Source organism: Peromyscus leucopus, chromosome 8b (genome assembly GCF_004664715.2).
Source record: "Peromyscus leucopus breed LL Stock chromosome 8b, UCI_PerLeu_2.1, whole genome shotgun sequence".
Taxonomy (NCBI): domain Eukaryota; kingdom Metazoa; phylum Chordata; class Mammalia; order Rodentia; family Cricetidae; genus Peromyscus; species Peromyscus leucopus.
Window position 1 is genome coordinate 10,467,950 of NC_051086.1, and position 18,149 is coordinate 10,486,098.

General features: G+C 49.3%; 1 protein-coding gene and 1 pseudogene across 2 annotated transcripts in view; one reads left to right on the forward strand and one right to left on the reverse strand.

The window, feature by feature from the left end:
• Wwc1 (WW and C2 domain containing 1) overlaps positions 1–1,463 on the reverse strand; it is a 151,371-nt gene extending 149,908 nt beyond the window's left edge. Inside the window, exon 1 of one of the 2 annotated variants that reach the window (XM_028864297.2) lies at positions 888–1,463. In XM_028864297.2, the coding sequence (XP_028720130.1) occupies positions 888–1,006 (119 nt within the window). In that variant the 5' untranslated portion in view covers positions 1,007–1,463. The remainder of the gene's footprint in view (positions 1–887) is intronic. The other variant, XM_037201235.1, reaches the window with a different exon arrangement.
• A 9,111-nt stretch (positions 1,464–10,574) lies between these two features.
• LOC114689877 lies at positions 10,575–17,410 on the forward strand (annotated as a pseudogene).
• Positions 17,411–18,149: the final 739 nt, after the last annotated feature.

The window sequence follows — 18,149 nt, forward strand, 5'->3', positions numbered from 1 at the left end:
AACTTTAACCCCCATCTTGACATACAGTCCATCCTGGACTTCTCAGATCCCTTTATGTGAACCACAAAAGATGAAGGGTCCTGGGTTGCTTCACTGGCACCTAACCCCCCAAGGTCACAGACCAGGTGAAAATTCAGCATTTCTGGGACACTCTACCTGGCTCAGTTAAAAACTACACCCAGCGAGGTGGCCACCAAGGTCAGGACTGGCTGAGGAAGCCTTGGCCCCAGCAGGAGGAGAGGGAGCAGAGGAGGCTACAGGCAGGGTTTTGCCAGAGGCCTCTCACCTCCATCTTCATCCTAGCAGCTTCCAACGCGCTGTGAGATTCCTGGAGAACCAGTCTCCCTCTTACCCTCCCCCGCTCCCTCCTTCCCCTCCCACCTCCGGCTTCCCCAGACTTGCTCCAAAGCTTTTCTCAGCAGCCAACGAAGCACCTGTCAAAAAGCTGCTTTCTCTTCGCCAGGCAGAATGTCCTTCCTCCAGTCGTCTCCTAGCGACCCTCGGGCTCCCTAACCACCCCTCAATGCCAAAACCAGCCCCTTTCAGCCAGGGGAGTCCCCAGGGAAGGCTTATTTCACCTGGCTTGGTCCTTGCCTTCATCCTGTCCAGACCCCTCTTTCTAAAGCTCCGCTAGAGCTTAAGGTCAAAACTCTGGGCAGGTGCCACTGGGGCCTAAATCCTCCACCTGGGGCGGGCTGCGGGCGGCCCGCTTGGCGTCCGCCCTTCTCTGCAGCTCTTAGGGCAGGAGTGCAGCCCAAGAAGGGGTGAGGGTGTGGAGGGGAGCAAACTAAGACCTTCTAAGAGGCACACAGAGTTCCCCTGCACACCAAGGGCAGGTGCGGCCCAGGCGCGGTGCTGGGTCCCGGTCCGAGCACCCCGGGTCCTACCTGTCCCGCGGGTCGATCCAGCTGGTGGTGCGGTTCCTGTGGTCTATGTAGTAGACCTTGCCGTCGAAGTCGCGCGCCTCCTCCCAACCCTCCGGCAGGGGCAACTCCGGCCGGGGCATCTTCCCGAGCGCGGCCCGCGCTCCCCCATGCAGCTCGCGGCCGCCGCGGGGCTCAGCGACTCGGGCCGGCCGCTGTGGGTCCAGGCGGTGACCGAGGCAGCATGATCGGGGGGTGGCGCCCGAGGATCGGGGGCCCTAACGGGGGCCGGCCGGAGTGGCGCCGCTGTCCATGCGGCCCTGCGGCCCCAGCCCCACGCCACCCGCCTCTCACGCTGCCATGTGCGCCCGCCGCGGCGCCCAGCCGGCCCGAGCGTGTGGCCAGCCGGCCGGGAGAGCGGCCCGAGCCGCCGCCTGTCGCCTGCCTCCGCCGCCGTGCGCCGCGCTCCACGCCGCCGCCTCCCGCAGCCGCTGCCGGAGCCCCGCCGCGCGCCCCGAGACTTCTGCCTCCGCCAGGTGTGGCTCCGGCGGTGCAGGTAACTGCGCTGCCCCGGAAACGGGAGGCGGAGCGCCGGGCTCCGGGGTTCCCGGGTCTCCTCCCCGCGCCTAGCGCCGCGAGGGCGGGTCCTAGAGCCCGAGACGCGCCCCCTCGTGGGACAGTCCCAAACGCCGACCACCTCTGCGCTGCCCCGGGAGGCTAGCCTCTCTGCACGCCGAGTGTCCAGGCTCTTGGCACTGGTGGCCCCAAATCTTGACACACCCTGTTTTCTGTGCTATAGAATGAGGAGTCAGGCAAGAAGTGGTTAAGTGAAAACATTCTTGCAAATCGGAGAACATAAGTTTTCCAGGATCTCTCGTCCCTTCCCCCAGCACTCACACCATCTGTCTCCCTCCTATTCAATTCTCCCCACGTTGTGTTTCAACCCTCCCCTCCGTAATTTGCAAATGTAGCTGGCTTTCCTTAGGGTCCCTAAAATTAGGAATGCCATGGATCTGCTTCCCTAAGAGGATTTCCACCGGTTGACAGGGGAGGAGAAGGAAGGACATATCTTGCCAGTCATAGTGAAGTGCACCTGTCTCTCAGCTACTCAAGAAGCTGAGGCAGGAGGATTGTTTGAATGCAAAAGTTCCAAGCTGAGTCAAAATAACAAACACGGGGGGGGGGGGAAGAAAAAGAAAACAAAAAACAAAATAGCAAACTCTGTAGCAAGAATAAATAAATGCCCCAAGAAACTAAAAATACCGAATTAAATACAAAAAGAGATGGAGTCATCCAGCCAAGGATCCTCTGGTTTTGCCCTTCTCTGCTCTTAGGTCTGGTGTTTCCCTAATGTGAATTTAACTAGGCTTGAGGCAGGAAGCCGGACTGAGGAATGAAGTCCAGTGCCTGGGTAATTCCCTTGTCAGAATCTCTTGATTTGGGGAACAGCCAGTCAGTTCCCTGTACTGTGTGGGAATCCCCTGTTTGGGCTTCAGCTCCTTTTAATAGACAAGGCCTTTCAAGGTGCGCTTCTCACATCTGAATGTCCTGAGGCCTGACCTAGGGGATTAGTGGAGCCCCTTCTTCTTGTCTTCATTCTGTAAATACTAAGCTTCAGCCGGCGGTGGTGGCGCACGCCTGTAATCTCAGCACTTGGGAGGCAGAAGCAGGTAGATCTCTGTGAGTTCGAGCCCAGCCTGGTCTACAGAGCTAGTCCAGGACAGGCTCCAAAGCTACAGAGAAACACTGTCTCAAAAAACCAAAAAAAAACAAAACAAAAAACCACCCAAAACAAACAAACAAACAAACAACAACAAAAAAACCCTAAGCTTCAAAGCCAGGGATCTCAGACTTTAGAGGGGTCCTCACCACCCAAAGGCTGGAGTCCTCCCTTCCTCTCCACTTCCTCTGATGGGCCAAAGCCCTCACCATTATAAATACTTGTAGCTGTTTTTTTTATTTGTGCTGTCAGGGATCAAACCCAGGATGTCACGCCCTATTGCTGAACTATGCCCCCAGCAAAACCATCCAGTTTGTTTGGATTTTTTTTTTTTTTTTTTTTTTTTTTTTTGCCTTTTGAGACATGGCTCTGGCAGGCCTGGAACTCACTATGCAGATGAGGCTGGCCTTCCTACTTCTGCTTCCCAAGTGTTGAGGTTCCGAGTGTGAGCCACCACATTCAACACTTTCCAATTGTTCATTAGAGTAATAGCCCCAAAGTAAAGCTGACGCGCATCCAAGTTTCTATGCATGATCTCAGTTCATCTTCACAGCAAAGCTCTGGAGAAGGTGGGGTAGTGTATATTGACACCCATTCTGGAGATGAAGAAACTGAGGCTTCGAGATGGCCAGGGATAGAGCTGAGAAGATACACAGGTATAGCTAGCACTATTTAAACCACCAGTCAAACATTAATCCTGCACAGTTTTTTTTTTGTTGGAGTTTGGGGTGTTTTTTTTTTTTATAGTCTTCCTATACAGCTCACAGTAACCTTGAGCTCACCATCTTCCTGCCTTCCCCCTCTGAGAAATGTGATAACTTTTCTCAGGCTTTCCGACTGGTTGGGAAGAGAAATATAAAGGCTTAAAGCATCACCCCAGAAATTTCACAAGGGTCCATTTGGAGCACCCTGGCTGGTGACCATCACATGTCTATAAAGTGTGGGTCAACTGAACTTTCTGCTCAAAAGAACCCATGTCTTTTCCTTCCTGAAACGGATGCATGGCTGCTCTGACAAGCCTAATTGGTGTGTGTACATGTGTGTGTGTGCCTTATTTTCCTAGCTTCCTGCTGGATGTGTTGTATTCCAGATCCTCACAGCCTGATATTTCCCAGGGGGCTTGCTCCTCTGTGCCTTTACATCAGGAATCAGGAGCAAGAATTGGTTCCTTAAAGCCTAGGCCTTCCTGCCCCTAACAAAAGGATCCCAGGTTATCTCCCAGAAGCGGCAAGCAGGGTGATGTCATCTACAGATGGTGGCCTGCCCCCCTGCAATGCCCAGTGAATCATCTCCAGGCATTCAGAGGCCCAGGGCAAGCATGCAAGAGATTAAAGGTAAAACCTGCTGAGCCTTGTTATAGGTTGAATTGGTTGTTATTCTACAGGTGACTGAACCACAGGAATCCAAACCCTAGCCTTCCTGGCTTTCCTCTTAGGATGCTCTGACTTACAATGTGCTGAGTTCAAGAGTCTGGATAGCACATGCTGTTGAGGCTGAGCAGAGGGGACTACCAACCACACCAAGTCTGCATTTGCTCTCACGGGTAGGTGGCTCATGGGAGACCACACAGGTTGTCTTGGTTTTAAAGTTAGTGTTCAACAACAACAATGACCATTTTCCACACACGTCTTAGGAGATGGGGTAACAGATTTCACGAGAACGAGGAGGGGGACATTAAGTGCGAAAGGAAGAAAAGGAAAAGGAGAGAAAGAGAGGGAGGCTGGAGGCATGCTCTCTGGGTAAGAGCAAGCATTAATTTCTAACAGGGCAGGGGTGTGATTCCCAGCACCCACCCCTGGCGGCTCCTAACCGTAACTGCTGCTCCAGGGGATCTGACACACCTCTGGCCTGAAGGCACCAGCAATCACATGCACATACAAGATACATACATACACACCCAATACAAGATAATAAAGTGAAGCTTAGAGGAGAATAGTAATGGAGAGGCAGACAAAGTGAGGAGAGAGAAAACACTGTATCAGAAGTGGTTTCTGGCTGGCATCTGCACGCTTTAAGGGGCTGGAAGCATGGAGAACCTTTCCTGGAACTTGTCTTCCCACTCCATGACTATACTCCCTACCTCATGCTGGCCAGCTCACACGTCCTGGAGCACGCACACTGTTATGTTCTGTGGCTGAGCCCATAGTGGGAGCCAAGTCCCCTTTCTTTAGTCGTGATTACTTGAGGTTCTTAGTTGTGCCCTGCATTGGTGGTTTCAATGAGTATACACCCTAAATCAGAGAGAAAATCTGGGTAGAGGAAACCTTGGCAACGGGAGAGTCCAGGCAGAAGCCATCTCTAATTGACCTCTGGGTACTCAGTGCTTAAGACAGTGCTGCTAAACACATTGGACTGAGTCTAAGGTTGCCTCCTCATTTCCAGAAGAGAAACAGTTTCTGTGCCTAATGAATTGAGCCCTTATTGGGTTCTACTCTGTAGAACGGAACCGAGACTCTGACTTTCCTTTAATAATAGAGCCCAGATTCCAAAAGCCGGCTTTCAGTGAGACTTATATTTTTAAAGATGGATATCATGTAGCCCAGGCTGGCTTCACACCCTTGAACCCCTGCTTTTACTTGGTTGTAGGTCCATTTGGGGCGATAAGAGAAAGTTCTGGAGATTTGGGAGGACAGGTGAAGTCAGACCGTGGCAGAGCCTATGTGAACTGAGGGCCCTGGATTCCGAGCTGAAGTTACATACACCCCCTCCACCACCCGCCCAGAGCTGTCATCAAGACTCACTTTAGGGGCAGAAGGGGCAGAGAGCAGGGATTTAACAAGTGCGGAAGCTGGCCATTTTCTCTCTGTGGTGCCCGCCTCCCTTCCCAGCTCCTTCCCTTCCTGCTTTATTCGTTAACTGAACTGGATTTCTCCCACGCTGGTGGCTATCCTGGAGCTGGCTGGACAGGTTACATCCATCCTATTTCCAACTCTCATCAAAGAGCCCTCTGGGGCCTGGGAGCTGTTGTGTCGTCTTTCACCCAAGAGGAAATGAATTATGCACTGTAGGAGGTGGAGATGAAATCGCGGTTTCAAGGGTGGGGGTGTGCAAGGAGAAAGCAAGCCTGCGAGGAGAGGGCGGGAACTGGAGCACAGAGCGCAGGCGTGCCCTCTTCCATGCCTACCCCGGCAGCTCCAGCGGAGCCCTGGTGGGAAATGGGGGTGGCGCGAGAGCGCGGTAACTAGCGGGCTGGCTGCAAGTCCCCAGGGTATTTATAGCACTTCATCGCCATGGTACCCAGAAGCTTAAATTAAACTCTAGCCCAACCACTAGAGATGCTGGGGGGTGGGATGCTCTTTACCTGTACACTGTGCAGGTCTGACCCTGAATCCTCAGAAATTTTACCACGTGAAGATGATCTAAGCACGTGAATTTTACAAACCACCGGGCAAGAAGGATGTAGGGGCGTGGTTTAAACCCAGATAACCTGCCTCCACTAGGTGGCTGGGTAGAGTAGGCAGCAAACAACAAACCATAGCTGAAAGTTGGTTCTTCATCTTGGTGATGTATGATTTGGTGTCTGGTGCTGTGACCCTCTGAGCTTCAGTTTCCCGAGAGTAATAATGCCTACCTCACTGGGTTTTTTTGAGACAGAGTCTCATTGTACAGCTCTGTCCTGGAACTCGATATGTAGACCAAGCTAGACTCTAATTCACAAAAAACGCTATTGCCTCTGCCTCCCAGGCGCTGAGATTAAAAGTGAGGGCCATTACTCCCGCCTGGCTTGCCTATGACCTGTGACAACTAAGCGAAACGATGCGATGATTGGCTTTTATATGTCCACAAACTCGAGAACCCCCGGGGAAGAGAGTCTCAATGAGGAATGGCAGAATCGTCCAGATCAGGTTGGGCTGTGGGTGTGTCTTTAAGGGGCTGTTTTGATCACCTTAGTTAAGGTGGGAAGGTTCGCCTTATTGTGGTGGGGGCACCATTCCCTGGGTGTGGGCCCTGGAGGAGGTTAGGAGAGACTGAGCTGAGCACTACCAAATATCCATGCATTGGTTTCCCTCTGCTCTTGACTGTGACCAACTGCTTCAAGTTCCTGCTTTGACTTCCCAGCAGCGATGGACTGTCACTTGGACTTTTAAGCAGAAAAATAAATCTTTTCCCCCTTAATGTTGTTTTGAAGGAGTATTTTGTCATAGCAACAGTAATGAGACTAGAGCAGACACAAAGACTTGGCTCAGCCCTGAGACTCGATGTTCTTTTAAGGGCAGGAATTGTGGTTTGGACATAGAGTGTTCCAGCCAGGTGTGATGGCACACACCTTTGATCCATGCATTTGGTAGGCAGAGGCTGGTGGAGGCCTGTAAGTTCAATGGTAGTCTGGTCTACGTAGTGAGTTCCAGATCAGCCAGGGTCACGTGATGAGACCCTGTCTCAAGAGTTAATAAATAAATAAGGCATTCCCCCAGACTTGGTCCAGACCTGGGGGTGCTATCAAAAGCAACTGGAGCAAGACAGTGCCAACTTTAACAATGTTCATCACTGATAAATTCATATTAAATGTGCTTGGTTGGAGGAAATAGGTCACTTGGGGGTTGCCTTCAAAGGGTATATCTTGTCCCAACTCCCCTTCGTTTCCTCCTTCCTTCTTTCCTATGCTATGTTTCTGCCTCTGCACAGACATAAAAGCAGCAGAGCCAGTGCATGGAACCATCTGAACCCACAGACCAAAGTAAGTCCTTTCTCCCTGGTTTTCTCAGGTATCTCGTCACAGTTATGAGAAACAGCTGCGCACAATGAGTTTCTTTGTATTTTTCAGCTCTTTGAGTTGTTTACGTAACAAACCATTTTTTAAAAAATTTTATTTCATTGTTATTTTATGCATTGGTGTTTTACCATGTGTGTCCGGTTCCCTGGAACTGGAATTACAGACAGCTGTGAGCTGCTATGTGGTTGCTGGGAACTGAACCCAGGTCCTCTGGAAGAGCAGTCAGTGGTCTTAACCACTGAGCCATCTCTCCAGCCCCATAACAAACCATTTTTGTTTGCTTCCTGTGCCCCAGAGCTGGTTTCTAGACTGATCTGGTGGAGCTCACACAAATTAATGAGGGCAGGACACATGATCAAGCCAGTACGCAAAGTGTTAGCAATAGCATGAAGGAAGCAGAGGGCGCTGGAGGCTTTTGTAGGGTGGGGGGTGAGCTGCAAATGGACATTAGACAGGACCAGAGATGGAGGACAGGATGCAGAGGTGATAGTGAAGCACAGACCAGCAAGCCCAGGAGCACACATGCTGGAGCAGTGGTCCTCAACCTTCCTGATGCTGCGCCCCTTTACTACAGTTCCTCATGTTGTGGTGACCCCCAACCATAGCATTATTTTCATTGCTACTTCATAACTTCAGTAATTTTTGCTACTGTTATGAATCATAATGTAAATATCTGTATTTTTTTGCTGGTCTTAGGCATCTCCAAAGGGGTCTTGACCCATGGGTTGAGAACCACTGTTCTAGAATAAGCGAGCAGAGGTGCTAAGGAGCCACGGATGAAGCGTGACCCATGCGGCAGAAAAGCCTGGTATGCGCTGCTCTGGAAACAGTTCTCCAGGAGAGGTGGGCGCTCACGTCCCTCGAGGCGGTGATTCCAAGCACACGGCTTCCTCTACTGTCATCTATACTCTCCCTCTGACAATCCGAGTTCTGCTCCCGAGCCCTGGGTCACCTGCTGTGATCCCGAACGTCCAGTATAGCCTAGTAATCTTGTGCACTTTGCTTATTCGGACTTTTAGATTTCAAAAATCTCTTCACATGTCTTGGTGTAGATTTCTTTCTGTTTCTCTTGTTTGTGATTCACTTAGCTTCCTCAAGCCATCATTTTATGCTTCCCATTTAAGCCATTATTTGAGGTTTTTTGTTTTTGTTTTTTGAGACAGGGATTCTCTGTGTAGCTTTGTGCCTTTCCTGGAACTTACTCTGTAACCCAGGCTGGCCTTGAACTCACAAAGAACCACCTGGCTCTGCCTCCGGAGTGCTGGGATTAAAGGCGTGCACCACCATCGCCCGGCTATTTGAGTTTTTGTACAGTTCCTACACTCCTTTTTTTTCTAGGACAGAATCAGGGGTTTCTTCCCTCCCTTTCCCTCCTATTGTAAATAAATAAATAAATAAATAAATAAATAAATAAATAAATAAATAAATAAAAAACAAAGCTATTTCCTGTCTGTTGTTCATATTAGGTAATTTCTATGGTTCTATCTCCAAATTAATTCCTTCCTCCATCCTATCTTCTGTTCCTGGGCTAGAGAGCTTAGGCTTTTGCTGGTGCCTTAGAGAGAACCATTCATGTTTACAGGCTGGCTGCCCCTCCAGTGCCCAGCCTGGGAGCAGGTAAAAGAAAGACTGGGGGAACTTACCACAGTGTCATTTCTCAGACTGAGAGGTCCCCTGTTCACCCTACCTTCTCAGAACCTTCTTGATTCTTCTGTTTGTTTTACATATACTGCCCAATGTTTTTATTTATGTAGCAAGAGGTATAGAGAATACATCTACTCCATTTCCTGGGAAGCAGAAGGCCATTGCTTACTGGAAACCAACAAAATTCAGTGTGTCGGAGTTAGAACTCACTTTCTCTTTTCTGCTTTCCTGCCCCACCAGTTCCTGCTTCTTACAGTTACTTAGGCAGGAAGCATCCAGGCTTTGTGGCTTCCTGTGTCTAGTCCTCCTCTTTGACCCAATCCCTAGCTCAAGCTCCTTTATCAGGCTTCTGACCATTTTAATGATGCTGCATGAATCAACTATGAATCAACAAATCTTTATCCTTCAGTGAACTTCTCTTTAAAAAAAAAAAAAATTTTTTTAAGGCCCAGGCAGTGGTGGCTCATGCCTTTAAATCCCAGAACTCGGGAGGTGGAGGCAGGCAGATCTCTGAGTTCAAGGCTAGTCTGGTCTACAAAGTGAGTTCCATGGCAGCCAGAGCTACACAGAGAAACCCCGTCTTGAAAAAACAAGCAAACAAACCAACCAAAACCCCAAAAAGTAAACATATAAATTAAAAAAATATTTTTAATGTTTTAATTTATGTGGATGCATGCGTCTTTGTGTGAGTGTATGCCACATGTGTGCAGGTGCCTAAAGAAGCCACCAGAGGACAAGAAGACCTAAAGTTGGAGGTTGTAAACTGCCCAGTGTGTGTATGTATGTGCTGGGAACTGAACTCGGGTCCCCTGATGGAGCCACAGTGCTCTTAACCACTGAGCCATCTTTCCAGATCTCTTAGTTACAGGCCGCCATTCCTTGCACGTCTAAGAGCCCCGCAGCTGAGATTCTTCAGCAGTGCCAAGATGCCACTGCACAGAGGCCATCAGCTAAGCACCCTGTGTGATGTGTGTGAGAGTCGGCTGGCCCTGGCCATCATAACTTCATGTCTCCTTCCCTCTCACTGTACAATGAGGCTGTGTGTCCTTCATGCAGAGAATTTTCCAGCTTAGATGTGGCTTCCTCCTCTGCCACTCAAGGTTGGTCTGTAATCTCGTCTATTTTCAAGAAAAGAGTCCCTGCCCACACTTTCTCTCCTGGACCACAGACCTCAGTGAGGACAGATTTCTTGGTTCTTCAGTTTTCCTTTCCTTCTTCCCACATCTCTAATGCCCAAGTCAGTCCCACCACAGAAAACCTCTGAGGACAGGATTATGGTTATTGGGGTGGGGGACTGCACCCTGGTCAGGGCCCAGGGCCCATTTTTCCTGCTTGTAGGGAACAGATGGCTTTAGTCTGTTGGAATAATTAGGAGCCCATATGCCCTCCAAAGAAATAATTTGCCCATCTGTAGTGAGGAATGAGAATTATGCAGTATCCAAGGGTCCTGCATGAAAGGAGTTTTGCCTTTGAATTTGAGTTTGAAGTGTCTTCCACAACTCTTTATCTTTCCAGAGCTTTCTAACTATGAAAACGTTAGGAAGAAACCAAATAACAATATGGGATCCACTAGGGATCCTGGATTACTTCACAAACACACACTGGCAACAGCATTCTAGAGATTACTGGAGAAATGGGGACACGGACTGCGTTTCAGGCGGCCGTCAGCGTTAAGCATCTAGGGATTTACACTGGTATGGTAGTTATGCAGGAGAATGATTCTTGTACTCAGGAGCTCTCTGATGGCACATTTAGGAGTACTATGCCGTCTGTAATGTACTTTCAGATGTTCCCGTAACCACTGGACCATTTCAGAGGGAAGGAGAGAGTGTAATTGTGGCCAAAGTGTTAACAGCTAGCAAACAGTCAACAAAAGATATTGTATTCGATATTTTATTAAACTCCTGTCTAGTTTCTCACAGTGTCTCGTGTGGAATATTTCTCCATCAATACTGGCTGAACTACAATAATAATTACTAGATTGTCTAAAAATGGGCACTGAATTGCTTAAGATGATCTATTGACTTCCTATCTATTAGCTTTTGATTTGGAGCCTGGAGCAGCCTTCTAAACAATGAGCCCAGTGAATAGCTATCATGCTCCTGGTGAGCCATATGGCCTGAGTTCAAAATATACTTCACAGCGCTTAATATTTTATAGCAGATGCATTGATACAGAAAAGGAAGGAAGGGTGGGGAGGAACTTTGTGTAGCCCAAGCAAATCAAATTAATTCTGTGTGGCTGCGGCTACAAGTTACTGGTCCTGGCCTGGCACTAAGAAAGATGGAGTCCTCTCCTGTCCACCTTCCTGGACAGATCCTTCTGTGTCCCTGAAATTGCTCAGTTGCAGGTGGCCAATATCTACTCCACCATTCAGCACCAAGGACAAAACTTCTCTGAAGACTGAAGGTACACACTTTCATAAAATCAGGGATTTATGAGCAGGCAGACTCTTAGAGTTCACATTTCATCATGACCTTATGGGATCCCCAAGTCTGGCCTAATACGGAAGCCAAATACAGAAGCCCTCATATCCTACAGCCCTTGAAGTAGAGGGTTAGGCCTTCAGAGGAGGGCCTGCTCTGTGACATGGGCTGGGTCCATGTTGGAGCAGGCATTTGGTGGTCTTCAGAGTCTGTTAAGCAGGGGCTTCCTTGAAGGGCAGCACTGGCCACAACAATGAAGGAGGGGCATGTTGGGCCCACCGCTCCACCATCCTGAACACACTTGATCTCATCTGATCTTCAAAGCTAAGCTCAGCACATACCCACTCTGTACTAGGGGTGGAGCTGGCACTTCTCATATCCCAAACCCATTCCAGGCTCCAGACTGGAGTGTAGATGTAACAGTCTTATTAAATAAGAAACACAGAGCCAAATGCAGAGTTAAAAGCCCAAGAGGTTAGAGCAGTAGCTAAGAGCTGAGACTAAAACCACCTTCCTATCACCCGCTGCGCTGCGGTCGCCATCCTTACCCTGAGAAAGAGACCTACTTCCTGTGTGTGTCTGTCTTTTTATTGACTTTCTGTTCTGCCTTCTCATTGGTTGTAAACCCAACCACATGATCTCCTCGTCGCTGCCTGTCTATACAGACTTCCAGGTCTCTATGGTTGGTATTGAGATTAAAGGCATGTGTCACCATGCTGCCTGTGTCCTTGAACACACAGGCTCTGCCTGCCATGTGATTGGATTAAAGGCATGCACCACCACCGCCTGGCTTCTGCTCTGGCTTGCTATTAGCTCTGACCCCCAGACAACTTTATTTATTAACATACAAATAAAATCACATTTCAGCACAAATAAAATATCACCATACTGGAGTTCCAGACTCAGGCCTAAACATCAGGATGAACTCAGACATAAACATCTAGGATGCTAAGTATCTGGTGTAATTTAATCCTGGGCACATAGAAGATTGATTGCACCAGCCTATGAGATCTTGCACCTGAGAACTTGGTGACATTCTAGATTAATTTGAGCAGGGATCTGTACACTGACTGCTATTTTGAGAATACAAGAACTCCTCTTCATGCCCAGCTCTACCACCTCAGAAGAGAAGATAATTTCCAGTCAGCAGGTTAACAGGTGATGAGGTCGCCCCATGGGAGAGGTACTTTCATTAGAGCATGTAAGAGTCTAGATCAGCAGGGACTTGCTTGTGGGAAGCAAATCCCACCTCCCCTGGGGACCACCTGGCATGGACACAACCATTGCCTGGAGAGCGTGCAGCAGAGTCCTCCCACCATGGGCCCGGGAACTCCCTTCCTCCAGGTGGTGGGGAAGCTGCCATCTGTACAGCTTCCTCTGGTGCTGAAGGAGCCAGGCTGGCTTCCACTAGTGGAGCTCAGTTGCCAGAAAGCTGGCAAAGGGAAGGCTGGTGTTTGTTGGGGCTGGAAGCCAACAAGGTCTTCCATCTAGGGTCCCCAGCTCACCCCTCTAGAACCCATGACAAGCTTGGGCTGAACCAGAGGGAACTTGAGGTTAGAAGATAAGCTTCGCGGAGTCTGACTTAGCACAATGCATATGTGCACTGATCTTCCCAGTGACCCTTCAGTGAATAGAATGAATGTAGCTTGTATACTCTGAAGTATTGAACTTGGGTGAGCAGCAAAGACAGAGATGAGATTTGGCTGGGACACCAGGGCCTAACTCTGATTCATCAATATCATTTTCTCCACTAAAGATCCATCTTACTGGCCCAGATGTTACATAATTTTGTGGGGGACAAGGTCTCACTGTTCTGCCCAGATTGCCCTTACAGTCATGATCCTCCTGCGTTGGTCCCCCAAATGTTGGGATCACATGAGTGAATCACTATGCCCAGGTCAGAGAAGTATCTTTATGCTCAGATCTCTGTGTGATACACAAAGCAGAAGCTTGCCAACACACAGGTTCTATGTAAAGCAAAATCCTGCAAGCAGGTGACCTCTGTTTGTCTACCTCCCCTTGCTGTGTCCTTCAACGGGGGTGCCAGTTTTGAGGACAAACACCAGCTTATGTGGTCATTAACTTGGCTATATTTCTCCCATGCTCTTCATCTCAACAGCCCAGTTTGAACTCTCTACAGTAATGCCTACAGCTGTGTCTGTTCTGAGACAGTGCCCTGCAGTGGCTCCCTGCGAGCCCCAGGATGGCACCACCCACTTCCATGCCCTGGCTGGTGGGGATGGGAGGAGGAGAGTAGTACTTTCTGGTCAGTGGATCCTGCTGTAATCTCCAGACTTCCTAGCATGCCCTCTTCTCAGGAACAGTGACTTTCAGCTCCCCAGGAGATAGACTGTGGGCTCGTTTGTGCACAAGAAATTTCTCTGCTCTATCAAGAGTAATACTTCGGAGGGCAAGAGGGAACCTGGGGCCCAGGGATGGGCAAGGAGCCTTGTCCTGGATATTGACGCAAGTATGCTCTGGCTGATCCTACTGGGAGCTTGGGTAACTCTTCAGAGGCACCCCTCCCTGCTCACCGAGGCAGGTAGCCAGGTCTTGTGGTTCCTGCATAGACCTATCAGGGCTTCCTCACTACAGTCAGTACCTGGCCAGTCACTAGGTAACTGAGCACCTGGGTTTTGAATTGGGATCTGTAGCCACAGTGTAAGGATAGACCATACTATATCCAGAACGGTCCTACTGTGAGAAGGTGAAAACATCCCCCACTCGTGGCAGGCATTCTCTTCTTTTTCTTCCATGGGGGTGGGGGTGGTGGTGGTGGTGTAAACAGGAGCACGTGGGTAGGTACATGTATGTGAATACACATGGAGGCCAGAGGCCAACCTCAGGTGTCCATTCCTTGGGTACTGTCCACCTTGTTTCTTTTGAGACAGGATCTCTCCCTGGCCTGGAACTCTGAATAGGTGAAGCCAGTCAGCCAACCCTATGGATCTGCTCTGTGTCCCCAGCACTGAGATTACAAGCACTACCATGCCTGGCTTTCAAAAGCAGGGACTGAGAACCAAACTCGGGTGCCCATTCTTGCAGATAATTTACCTGAAGTACCTCAGCCCCAGACCTTCTACAGTTTTATGTTCATATTTTTATTTAATGTTGGCAGATCTTTTTTTGACCCTTGAGTGTCAAGGTGCCTCCGTACTTGAGTTCAGCAGAGAAAGCTTTCACCCATGATTATCCTTCCTCTTCCTTTTGCAATGGGATTCATTGCATTCTTATTTCCTTACCTGCCCTTGCCCATCTCAGGAGAATATGCCAATCTCCATAGTGAAAATGGTTCCATCAGTGATTTCAAAGTACTAGTGTGATGTCAGAGATGAGCCGCGTATATATGCTCTTTTAAGCAGGTGCCAGCACACCTGCATGTAGACAGGTGTGAACATCTGCAGGGATTACATGATGAGCTTGTGTGTAGTAGGTGGCGCTTATACTGGTTACTGGGAAGGGCCTGCCTGCCTTCCACCTGTGTTTAGGGTCTGGGGTATTGAGTAGCTGCAACTATGTCTCTATATCTCTGTCCTGCTTGTTTCAAGCATTTGCGTCCTCAGGATGGGTTTCTAGATATGAACTCATTACTTCTTTCTTTTTTAGCTTTGTTTTGTTTTCTGAGGCAGGGTCTCACTATGTTGCTCTGGCTGTCCTAGAACTCATCATGTAGATGAGGCTGGCCTTGGACTCCCAGTGATTCACTTGATTCTGCCTCCTGAGTGCTGGTATGAAAGGTGTGTGCCACCGTATCAGGCCTCTGAACCTCATTTCCTGATGTATTGGCCCTCAGTTCTTCCTCTCTGCCAGGTTCCCTGCAAGCTAACGCAAGGGCTGTTGCGAAGATGGGACAAAGAGCTCTCCCAGCAAGGCGTCTGCCTTCGGGGGATGACAGCTGGGCCTGAAAGAGCCTGCTTCCCTGTCTACAGGGATCTCTGAGATGAACTGGAAGATGTGTTCCTTGTCCTTAGGTTAAGCAGAACTTACACCGGGGAGTGCGCCCCCTGGAGGAAGTGCTTTGCCCTTGCACCTTCTTCAGCTTTCATAACTTCCACAGGAAGTAGGGAGTATCTCTTCTTCCCATTTTGATGATAAGGAAACCTGGTTATGGGAGCTGTCAAATTTGCTCACGGGTTGTAGCCAGTATGACCAAACAAGACTCAGACTCAAATCATTGATTCTAGGGGGCTGGAGAGATGACTCAGTGGCTAGAGGCGCTGGCTGCTCTTTCAGAGGACTTGAGTTCAATTCTGTGCAACCACATGGTGGCTCATAAATTTCTAATTCCTGGGCCTAGGGGAATCCAATGCCCTCTTCTGGTCTCCACAGGTACTGCACACACACGATGCACAGATGTATATGCAGGCAAAACATACATACAAAATAAAAAATAAAAAGAAAGATGACTCCACACTTAAAAGCACTTGTTGCTCTTGCAGAGGACCTAGGTTCAGTTCCCAGCACCCACATGTTTGTTTGCTTGTTTTTTAAAGATTTGTTTATTTGAAGATTTATTTATTTATTATGGATACAGTGTTCTGCCTACATGCATGCTTTCAGGCCAGAAGAGGGCGCCAGATCTCATTACAGATGGTTGTGAGCCACCATGTGGTTGCTGGGAATTGAACTCAGGACCTCTGGGAGAGCAGCCAGTGCTCTTAACCGCTGAGCCATCTCTCCAGCCCCCACATATTTGTTCATAGTCATCTATAACTTCAGTTCCAGGGGATCAAAAGTCTTCTTCTGACCCCTGAGGATACCAGGCACACACATGGTACACGGGCATACACGCAATCACAACATAAAAGCAATGCACCTTGTAGAAACTAAAGGGAGGGCTAGTCTGTGCTGCACACCTTTCCACCGCTCTGTTGCCTGGTCCTCCCCCCATCACGGTGGAAGAATAAGTTACAGGGATCGTCACTGACAACGGCTATGGCATGAGCAAAGCAGGCTTTGCTGGCAACAGTCCCCCTCATGGCCATGTTCCCCTCCATCATCAGATGTCCCCTGCGCCAGGGATATCATGGTGGGCATGGGCCAGAAGGACTCCTGTGTGGGGGACGGGACGAGGCCCAGAACAAGACGGGTATCCTGGCCCTGAAGTACCCTATTGGGCACAACATTGCCACCAACTGGGACGACATGGAGATGATCAGACACTACACCTTCTGCAGTGAACTGTGCATGGCCCCTGAGGAGCACCTGGTGCTTCTGACCAAGGCCCTCATCAACCCCAAGGGCGTGGCCATTCAGGTGGTGCTGTCTCTGTATGCCCCAGAGTTCATCACTAGCATGGTCATGGACTCTGGTAACAGCATCACACAGACAGTACTCATTTATAAGGGTACACCCTTACCCAAGCCATCTTGCATCTGGACCTGGCTGCCTGGACTTGATAGTCTACCTCATGAAGATCCTGACTGAGTCGGGCTACAGCTTCACCACCACGGCTGAGTGGGAGATTGTGTGTAATACTAAGGAGAAACTACGTTATGTTGCCCTAGATTTTGAGCAAGAAATCGCTACTGCTACATCTCCTTTTCCTTGGAGGAGAGGTAGGAAATGCCTGATGAGCAGGCAATCACCACTGTCAACGAGCCAATCTGGTGTCAGAGGTGCCCTTCCAGGATAGGGAGTCCCATGGCATCTGCGAAACCACCTTTAACACCGTCATAAAGGGTGATGTGAACCTCCCCAAGGACCTGTGTGCCCATGCAGTGCTGTCCCGTGGTACCACCGTGTGCCCAGACATTGGTGAGAGGATGCAGAAGGAGACCACAGCCCTAGCACCCAGCAGAGTAAAGATCAAGGTCATGGCTCCCCTCTGCTCAGGCTCTCAGTTTGGATTGGCAGCTCTCTCCTGGCCTCACTGCCCACCTTCCAGCAGATGTGGATCAGCAAGCGGGAGTATGACGAGTCGGGCCTCTCCATCGTCCACCACAAATGCTTCCAGATGGACTGCGCAGGTGCCAGACATCTGCTGCAGGAGCTGATTCTGAAGTATCAGTTTGTCTTGCCCAATGTACACACCTCAGGCTAGCCTTGTGAAACCAGAACAAGCCACTGAAAAGGAATTTGTCCTTGAACCTTGTATCTGATACCAGCCCTCGACCAGAGAACTTGCTGCTGGTTTTTGATCTTGTAGTCAAGTTAACTGTTTCCTTGGTAGCCATTTAACACCCGAGCATATCTTATCTCGATTTGCTCCTTAGTCCACCTGGCGTAATAACTTGATGGCTGAGGAGAGCTAGCTATGGAAGAGAAGTCCCCAGGCTGGTGGATCTGTGTGAGCACCGTGTAGTGATCTGTGGAGGGTGTTAACCGACAGCTGACTGTCCCAGGACTCAGAAGCAAGAGCTGAACCAGTTACCACTTCTCTCTGGCTGTGTAGCAGGGAAGGAAAGCCCAAGTCGTAGGACCCAGTTTCCGTTCTGGTGTTTGCCCTCCTGACTGCTGTGGGTTGTTATTTGCCTTGAATTGGGAACATTTGCATGGACACTTGTGAATTTATTCATCCTTTCTTTCCTTCTTTCTTTCTTTCTTTTTTTTTTTTTTTTAAGATTTGTTTTATTTATTATGTATAAAGTGCTCTGTCTGCATGTGTGCCTGCATGTCAGAAGAGGGCGCCAGATCTCATTACAGATGGTTGTGAGCCACCATGTGGTGGCTGGGAATTGAACTCAGGACCTCTGGAAGAACAGCCAGTGAGTGCTCTTAACCTCTGAGCCATCATTGCTCCAGCACTTATTCATCCTTTTAATTCATGTAAGTTTTTTTTT